Genomic DNA, 9,667 nt, shown 5'->3' with positions numbered 1-9,667 from the left:
GAAGCGCAGCCGAGCCCACAGGTATTCTGACTCCAACTGCAGCTCTTTTCCATGTTGCAGCTTCCTGCCGGGGGCACAGCCGCAAGTCTCAGGGGCTGGGAACCAACCAGTGAGCACAGGTGGATGTGTCTAGTGCTGGACAGGAATGGCCAAGGGCTCCCTAGAGGAGGTGGCAGTGACAGCCCCAGGGAGGAGCGTGGCCTGCACCTCTGGTACAGGGTCATCCGGCAACAAAGAGGGATTGAGAAGTGGGCTTTATTAGAGGGAAGAGACTTTTCCAAGATGCTGGCTTGGCTCCCCAAGCCTAGAACACAAACTCTGCCTGGGACCAAGATAACATTTTTATTCACACACCTGACACCAGGACAGGGAGTCCACAGCAGCGCTGTACTAAAACAGACCATGGAGTCAAGACAGCAGCCCTCTGGGGCACCAGAGTGATGCCATAGATCCCTCCCTGAAACCTCTCCTGAAGCCCAGTTATAGAGTGGGGAGGGTGTCGTGGTTTCCTCTTTCATAATCTTCCTCCTGCCACTTCTAACCCTCCAGCCTCACTGACATCCCATCTGAAGCATGGCACCCGCATCGCCCACTGTGACTTTTAAGATGGAGAAACTCATTTAAATTACACACTGGAGCCACCCAAGGTGGGAGGGCCAGGGTCTTCAACTTCTTGGGGAAGAGGAAGGTTCCCTCCAGCTGCTCTCCCAGTTCCTTCCCAGCTGCTAGGTGGGAGCCCCACAGGTGCCCTGGGGTGTTTCTGGCCCTTTTCATCTCCGGCTTGGTTACTCTGGCCAAGGCCACCCTGCCTCCACCTCTCTCCTTGTCAGGACCATCTTGGCAAAGCACCAGTTCCCTCTGGACCCTTCCCTGTACTAGCCCCTCAGACCCTGCAGGATGGAAACAGACTCCCTCCCAGACCCCAGCGCCCTAGCCTGCAGCCTCCTCTCCCACTATGCTCCAGTCCTGGTTTCTCAAAGTTTGGTCTCCAGTCTAAGAACAGCAACAGCTAGAAAATTATTAGAAATGAACGCTTTTGGCCCCTCCCAGATCTACTGAGGCAGAACTCTAGGGATGGAGCCTCCAGGCACCCCAATGCAGACTGGGGTTTGGAGACCACTGCTCCAGCCCCACTGATCTCCCCACTTCATCCCCTCTGGGAACCCACTTGCCACCCAGCCTCCTCCCCTTGCTCATGCTGTCCCCGCTGCATGGAGCACCCTCTCCTGTCCTCTCTGCCCAGCCACAGCTCCCTCACCCCAGGCTCCTCACATGCCACTGCCCCTGTATGTATCTTCTTCAAGACAACAAAGAGGGGGAGGGGTGGGGGAGGGGAGGGGAGAAGGGTGGCTGGGTGGTGGGAGGGTGACCGGAAAGATCACCTATATATCTATCTAACAAGGGTACAAGTGAACTTTTCTAGAACTAGAATATAACTGTTTTGACACAATGACAAAGCAAATGACATAAAATGTATGTGAACCAGCTTGATGAAAGTATTTCAAATTGTATATGAAAACACTACACTGTACCCCATGCATGCATAAATGTATACAGCTAACAATTAATAAAAAAAAAAAAAGAAAAAAAAAGACAACAAAGAGATCGCCTGACCCCATAGGGTAGACAGAGCCCCCAGTGAACTAAACGCCAGGAAACTAAGATGAGCTAGACATAGCCCTTTCCCTTGCAAAGTTCATGGAGGGGTGGGAGCAATGGCAGCACCCAGAGGTCACCCGACTAGAGGTTTCCCAGAAGCGTCCAAGCAGGTGGCAAAGACAGCCTAGGGGAGAGGCCAAGAAGCCAGGGAAGCTGTGGCCAACTTTCAACTTGCTGAGCTCCCACCCAGCCGAGCCCAGTGCTGGACACACAGGATGCACTGTGCCCATCCTGTTGGCTGATGGAGTGACAGCCCTGGAGCCCTACAGCCTGGTCTCCATAAGTATCCGGATGTGGTCAACCCTGTTTCACTCAACTAAGTCAGTCTGCTATGAGCCCTCTCCTGACCTTGGACTCTGGCCTTGACCTGTTTAGTTCAGTTTTAGCAAAAATCCCAATGGGTCAATTTAGCAAAGACCATCCACCCTCAATATCCACTCACCCTGGCCTGCCTTCAGCAAGAATCCTGTCAAGGATCCATACCCCTTACTGCCAAGGTTTCCTCTTAGTAATTTCCCATCACTGACCCCACCCTGCTCCTTGGGCCTAAATCTCCACCTTTCCTTGCTGTGGTCAGAGTTGAGCCCGCTCTCATCCTTTACCACAATCTCCCCTGCAGCAGTCCCTCTGGAATAAAGTCTTCCTTACTGGCTTTAACAAGTGTCACGAAAACTTCTTTAATGGAGTGAGTCTGTTCATTCTCTCTCTACTCCCCAAGGCTGAGGCCCCCACCTTTGCTAGGTTTTGTAGCATCCCCACATCACACTCATCTGGCAAATTCATAGGGTATAGAGGTCACCAAACCATAATTCTCCATCACCACCTCCAGCCCCTCTCCCAGCCTTGGCAAATGTCCTCTGCTCTAAGTATGGAGAAGGTTCTTCCAACCTGAGAGGCTGGGATCAAACCCCAGCTCCTCCTTTCATCATCTGCCAGGTCTTGGAAGGATTATACAATCTTCTCCTGCCACTAAAACTGCACTAACTGCTAGTACAGGCCTGTAAAAGCGTGGTGACCCCACCTACATCCCAGAGCTGCTGTGGGGCTGCTGAAACAACACGAGTACCCACACTTTTCCAGGAGCACATGAGGTGCCCAACATAAGCAATATTCTGAAGATGCTTGCCGGCCACCAAGAAAACAACGATGAGTCTTTCTTTTAGCGAGAAGCTTATATAGTCTACAGAATGATGTAGTTCAATCCTCTTAAGGCTTTGGAGCTCCCAGAGCATTGCCTGGACCCAGAGCTATGGATACAACCGGTGGAGAAGCATGGAGACTGTCTGCATCCCACCAGGCTCCAGTGGGGAGAGTCCTGGGAGAAGCCAAGGGAAGCCAAGGGCTGTTCCCTTCTGTGTTCTTAGCAGCAACGTTGGAGTTCAGACACTGACCTGAGATGAGGAATCCTTCCACACACACCAGCCTGAGCTCAGCCAGCCCCCTATCTGAATTCCCCCCTGCAGTGCCCGGGACTCACCAAGAAGTGAGAAGGAGTGTTTTTCACAGTCCCCTGCCAGGAGGTAACTGCAGTGTCCTGCAAAGCTGTATATGTTCCCATCAAAGGTGTTGATGAAGTCATCTCCAAAGAGGCTGCATCGGGCCACTGACGAGGACTTGCCCCGACTCCCTTGCACACAAAGCGTCCCTGGAGGAAAAGTGAGCACAGCTGAGACCACCTGCCCAAACCTCTTTGGCCTTGAAGAAATAAGGCTGCCACTGATAGAAGTTGGGCTGTGGGAAGGTATTTGAGATCCTAAATAAGACTAAAGCTATTACTTTCAGCCTCCAAATAGGACCCAGAACTCACATCAATAATGAAAGAACAATTTTTTAGAAAATCTACGAGTTTTGACATATAATCATGGTCATAAAAACTTGGAGAATACAGGAGAAAAAGAACACAAAGAAGTTGCAAAATCTTCTGTAACCCAATACCCAGTGATAACTAGAGTTAATATTTAAATATTTTACAGCATATGTACAGTTGTGGATTTTTTAAAAATTTGTGACCATCCTGTGTAAACGATTTATAATCTGTTTATTTCTCAGTGCATTATAAAGACTTCATCATACTATTGGGGATATTTACAATATTACAATGATTTTTAGTTGCCACATCATATTGTGCATCTAAATATATGTAGTATAACCGCCTATTGTTAAGTTCTTAGCATTTTGCCAAGTTTTTTGTTTCTTTTGTTTTGAGATAGGGCCTCACTCTGTTGCCAGTTCTAGAGTGCAGTGGCACCATCATAGCTGTCTGTAGCCTAAAACCCTGGGCTCAAGCAATCTTCCTGCCTCAGGCCCCCAAGTAGCTAAAACTACAGGTGTGCATTACCATGCCTGGGTAACTTCTTTAAAAGTTTTTTATGGCTCAGCGCCCATAGCCCAGTGATTATGGCACCAGCCACATACACCAAGTTTGATGGTCTTGAACCCGGCCTGGGCCAGCTAAACAACAATGACAACTACAACAAAAAAAAATAGCTGGGCATTGTGGCAGGCACCTGTAGTCCCAGCTACTTGGGAGGCTGAAGCAAGAGAATTACTTAAGCCCAAGAGTTCTGAGGTTTTTCTGCCAAGGGTGACATAGTGAAACTCTGTCTCAAAAAAAAAATTTTTTTTTTTATAGAGAAGGGGTCTTGATAGGTCGTCCAGGCTGTTTTCAAACTTCTGGCTCAAGCAATCCTCTTGGCTTGGCCTTCCAAAGTGTTTGGACTACAGGTGTGAGCAACCGTGCTTGGCCCAAATTTTTTAATATTAGCAGTAGATCTCAGTGAGGATCTCTGTATCTAAATACAACTGTATCTTGATCCTCACTGTATCTAGTATATCTTGAGAAGATTAAATTGTCAGTGGATCAGACTGTGTGCCTGCTGTATGAAATCCATGAAATATTAACTCCTCCAGGGTCATGTGTTACCTTCCTCACTATGTACATGCACACATGCGTGTATGTTGTACATGAATGCGTGTGTGTGTGTGTGTGTGTGTGTGTGTGTGTTGTCAGGTGGGGAATCATAGAGGTAAACCTCTAAGTGTTCTGGGTCCCCTGCACAGGCCCCTGGTAGAAGGATGCAGAGAGTGTGACAAATATACATTTCTTCCCAGACTAACCTGTGGATAGCAGGCTGAATGCTGCTAACCTTAGGGATCTAATTGGAGACAGTTCAAGGTCAAAAGACTCCTGCCATTCACAGACTCAGAATCTCAGTGAGGGAAGGAAGGCAGTACAGTGGAAAGTGGGCTGGGACCTGGGAGAACTTGAGATCTGATCTTGCAGTTTTGGAGTAGTCATTTCTGCTCTTTGATCCTCAGTCTTTTCATTTGTACCATGGAAGGGACTACGAGATGACCTCTACAATCCTTCCTAAAACTAATCATCTATCAAGTCTTGGCTTCCTTCTTCCCCACCTGTGCTCTATCACATAGGACAGTTCTTTGGCTATTTGCCAATAAAAGGTTTTTGCAGGCATGCCATCTCTGAGGAACACAAGGTAGGGCCAGCGGGCTCTGCAGAATCTTCACAAAAGGCAACTGGAATGAGCCTCACATGGGGCTGCGCACACAGGTGAGCTCCAGACAGACCTGTTCATTCCTGGAAGGGGGTTACTCTAAATGGCCCTGGGGTGGAAGTAAGGAATGGAAGCCTTTTGGTACCTACCTGGCAAAGTGAGGGCCAGAGCAAGGAGCAACCCCACAAGACTGGCAGGAATCATCTGCAGAAAAGCAAGAGAAATGAGCTGGTTATTGCTGCCCAGATAGATGGCTGCTAGTATGTGCTCTTATCAGTGTGTGAAGTGGGAAAAACATGCCTCTAAAGCAGGAGAAAAGACTGGTCCTTATTGGCCCCCATCTCCTCTTTGAATAGGGGCTTCTGGCTCCCCAGAAAACCCCCTGGCCAGTGCCAGGCCCAAGAGTAGTAACTGCCATGAGTTGGCATTTGGGCCCCAGCCCCAGGGCCAGCTCAGAGGAGGACAGCCCTGCCTTCCCCTGCTGCTCCTCTCCCGTCCCTGCCCTCCTGCAGCAGCCATTCCTTCCTGCCTTCCCATCCTTCCCTGCCTGGCAACAAGCAGGTTGAGAAGAAACTGCCTTTCACTTGTGTCCGCACAGAAGCACCCAAACTTAGAGTATGCTCAGGAACCCCCAACTGACTATTTGTTGATTGGTCCCCTTGCCTGTACCCCGAGAGCTTCCAGATCAGGGGTGTCTCCCTCATCTCTGTCCCCAGGCCCTGGCATGGTGCCCAGCGCCCAGGAGATGCTCAGTAAATGTTTGCTGAGTTGATCTGATAAATGGACAGGAGCCCCACATCCTGGAGCCCAGGCAAATTTCCCCACTGCAAGCCTCCCCACCAGAGAAGAACAATTGCTCTTGGCTGGCAATTAAGGGACCCCAAGTCCCTTAGTATCCTTGTCATAGCTCTTCTCCTCTGGAAAATCTTGTTAAATGAAGTGCTTAATCTGTCATCTGAGATTCACTGGGGGTGATTCCTTTCGTACCTAATGCCCCATCCAACCAAACAAAGGAGAGATACACACAATTTATTATATATCTGTGGAAGGAACGCTGTGATATCAGATAGGGCCAAGTCTTGGTCTCAGAGCAGGTGCCCCTCTCCCACTCCCAACACACAGGTGCGCTGGTTGCTCACAGAAGTTTCCCAGAGGTGAGGGTGAAGCTCATTCTAACGCCTTCATGTGAGTACTACCATGCAGTAAAACCCCCTGCTCAGAGAAAAGTAGCCATAGGACCCCAGAGGCAAGTGGGAGAGGGGACATTAGAATTGTCCCTGCTGAACTGAGTCGCCTTCCAAACAAAGCCCTTCTAGTGCAGCTCCCAGGGGTAGGGGTCAGCCCTGCCTCTTCCTCCCACAAGTGAGCCAGCTCTCCTCCCAAAACACTGTACCTTCCCCTGCAAATGGGGGCTGTAGGTGTCTCCAGGGTCCCTTGGGAAACTCAGCAGCTGCACGATGGTGCACGCAGCCACACCTAGGCCATGCTCCCAGCAGCTGCCGAGGCTGAGTCAGGCCTGCTACAGCTCGGAACCGTCCTGCTGGTCTGTAGCACAGGGGTTGTGGAGGCCCCACAGCTGAGAGAGATAAAGCCCAAGTTGTGACGTCCACCAACCTCCCCCCTTCCCCACCACAATAGCTGTGAGCTGCCATTGGCCTGACCATAATTACCAAAAGGAAACAATGAAAGGAAATAGTATTAGGAATACCTCCAAGCTGATAAGGCTTTGAACAGTTTGAAGGGAGACCTCTTGCCAGCTGCCTTAATGAATGGCCTTGCCCTCCCCGAACACCCTCACTCTCCTGTGTCCCCACATTTGTTCCTGGTCCTCCCTGAGTGCCTCACACACAGAGAGGATGACTGGGAATGCTGGCTGTCCCAGGGTAGGCTGGGGAAGGATCAGGCCTAAATCAACAGAGCTTCCTGATCTGGCTTCCAGGGCTGGACTCCAGGGACTTTGGGAAAAACACCTCAACCGGAGCCAATTTAGCTACCACATTTGGAGGAAGGAGAGCACTAACACTTCCTATCCACCCTAGGTAGGAACAATCTGGTGCTGGCCCCCGATAAAAACAATCAGTTTGGGTCCTGGCCACAGTTTAATGGACAGGTTAAAGATGAAGTTCCCAGCCACACATCAGGGCCTTTATAAAATGATGAGGGGGTTCTAATACTTGTCTTATGATTAGATTCCAATAGTTCTAAATTTCAAAGACTGTTCCACCCCGTTTTTGCTAAGCTAACTCCTTCCCTGAACTTAGGCACACACACATCCCAATCCTCCTTCCCAACTTCCCATTCCAAAAAAGCCTAATTCTCAACATTCTCTGCTAAACTAATTCCTGCTAAAAAAAAAAGTAGCTGATGAAATGGGCAGGGGCAGGGGGAAGTGACTGTCTCCTGGTGGGATGCCAGGTGCTGAGATGAGTAGCCCAAGCCGAGTTGAGGGATGGAAGCCCACCTCATCCCTTCTCCATGACACCACCTGCCCTAAGACTTTGAGAAACCAATGTCCCCAAACTCTGCCCTTCCCACATGCCTGCCATCCACCACTCCCTGTACCACCCCAGGAGAGAAAGATGAACACTCCCAAGGTAGGAAAACAGCACAAGGCAGAATTAGCATAATATAGCAGGAAAGGCACTGAAGAATTCCCATTTTCTTCTTTTTTAAAAAATTCAATAACCTGAAAACCTTCCCTTTACAAAATATCTTCAAATTCTGTGTTAAATACAGCAAATGTTCTTTAGAGACACAGCTGAGCCTTGGAATACCTCCAAGGTTGGGGGGAGGAAGAAGAGCCTAAACCAGCATTAAGTGGTGCAGGCCTGTGGCGATCGGCCAACCTGGGTAGCCTCTAGGCGACAGGCTGAACATTGCATGGCCAGGAAAGGAGGCTTGGCCCTGACCTAGGAGAGGACTAGAACTGGGTCCCCTGCAGAGAGCCAAAGCCATGAAGAGGAACATCTTACAAGGGGTGGACCAGGAGAAACATCCATCCACCAACACAGTGACAAAGTAACTTGTCTATCTCCGTGGACTTGGAGATGGGGAAATTAAGTCTTTCTTTAGAATTTGTAGCCCTGCACTCATGAAAGTTTGAGATTTAAATTCACATTATAACATAGTGGGCGGCACCTGTGGCTCAGTGAGTTGGAGCTCCAGCCCCATATACTGAAGGTAACGGGTTCAAATCCGGCCCCAGCCAAACTGCAACAAAAAATAGCCGGGCACTGTGGTGGGCACCTGTAGTCCTAGCTACTCAGGAGACTGAGGCAAGAGAACTGCCTAAGCCCAAGAGCTGGAGGTTGCTGTGAACTGTGACACCACAGCACTCTACCCAGGGCAACAAACTGAAACTTTGTCTCTAAAAAAAAAAAAAAATTCACATTACAACATAGTGCAAGAACTCCCAAGCTAGTAGTCTCAGTACCTGAGGTTCCTGGCAGAAATAAATACAAATCTACCAAAAAGGTTATATGTGATCTTCTTCTCAGATCACATATGAAACTCACAAATATGGCTTTCTTGAGGATGAATTCAAAATTTCACATTTTAAAGCACTTGAGAAAACAATCTACCATTGCAAGAATAAGAAGTCACAACCAAAAGCAGGATTAGACCCCTAAGAACTTCAGATAATAAAATGATTAGACCACAATGAAAAAAAATGAGTATTGCAAATTCTAATAGACTAAAAAGTAGGAGATGAAAACATTTTTTAAAAGATATAATGATGGCTTGGTGCCTGTAGCTCAAGAGACTAAGGCACCAGCCACATCAGTAGAGCTGGCAAGTTTGAATCCAGTCCAGGCCTGCCAAACAACAATGACAAATACAACCAAAAAATAGCCGGGTATTGAGGCGGGCACCTTTAGCCCTAGCACTTGGGAGGCTGAGGCAAGTGAATTACTTAAGCCCAAGAGTTTGAGGTTGCTATGAGCTGTGACGCCATGGTACTATACCCAGGGCAACAGCTTGAGACTAGGTCTCAAGAAAAAAAAAAAGACATAATGAGAAAAGAATTGAAAAAAAAGCTTTTTTGAGATAGAGCCTCACTTTGTTGCCCTTGGTAGAGTGCTGTGGCATGATAGTTCACAGCAACCCCAAACTCTTAGGCACACAAGTGATCCTCTTGCCTCAACCTCCCGAGTAGCTAAGATTACAGGTACCCACCACCATATCTGGCTATTTTTAGAGACATGGTCTCGCTTTTGCTCAGGCTGGTTTCCAACTCCTGAGCTCAGGCAATCCACCCTCCTTGGCCTCCCAGAGTGCTAGGATTACAGGCAAAGCCACGGGGTCCTGACTGAAAAAGAACTTTTAGAAATGAAAATACGTAGTAAACGCCAGGTGACCTCCTTGCACTCTTGGAGGTCAAAGTAGGTGGATTGCCTGAGCATACGAGTTTGAGACCAACCTGAGCAAAAGCAAGACCTGTCTCTACTAAAAATAGGAAAAAAGTGAGGCAAGAGGATCACTTCAGCCCAGGA

The 9,667-nt window shown here is 48.7% G+C and overlaps 1 protein-coding gene and 1 pseudogene across 1 annotated transcript in view; one reads left to right on the top strand and one right to left on the bottom strand.

Annotated features, from left to right (window-relative positions):
• VWF (von Willebrand factor) overlaps positions 1-6,801 on the bottom strand; it is a 147,272-nt gene extending 140,471 nt beyond the window's left edge. Inside the window, exons 1-3 of the mRNA XM_003796416.3 lie at positions 6,568-6,801; positions 5,324-5,378; positions 3,137-3,304 (exon numbers count right to left, since the gene is read on the bottom strand). Coding sequence (XP_003796464.1) covers positions 3,137-3,304; positions 5,324-5,378 — 223 coding nt within the window. The 5' untranslated portion in view covers positions 6,568-6,801. The remainder of the gene's footprint in view (positions 1-3,136; positions 3,305-5,323; positions 5,379-6,567) is intronic.
• LOC100956518 overlaps positions 6,632-9,667 on the top strand; it is a 24,800-nt pseudogene continuing 21,764 nt past the window's right edge.

This window comes from Otolemur garnettii, unplaced genomic scaffold, assembly GCF_000181295.1.
Source record: "Otolemur garnettii isolate 467f Iridium unplaced genomic scaffold, OtoGar3 scaffold00104, whole genome shotgun sequence".
Classification (NCBI taxonomy): Eukaryota; Metazoa; Chordata; class Mammalia; order Primates; family Galagidae; genus Otolemur; species Otolemur garnettii.
Note: the sequence above shows the minus strand (reverse complement) of the source record. Positions and strands in the feature narration are given on the sequence as shown.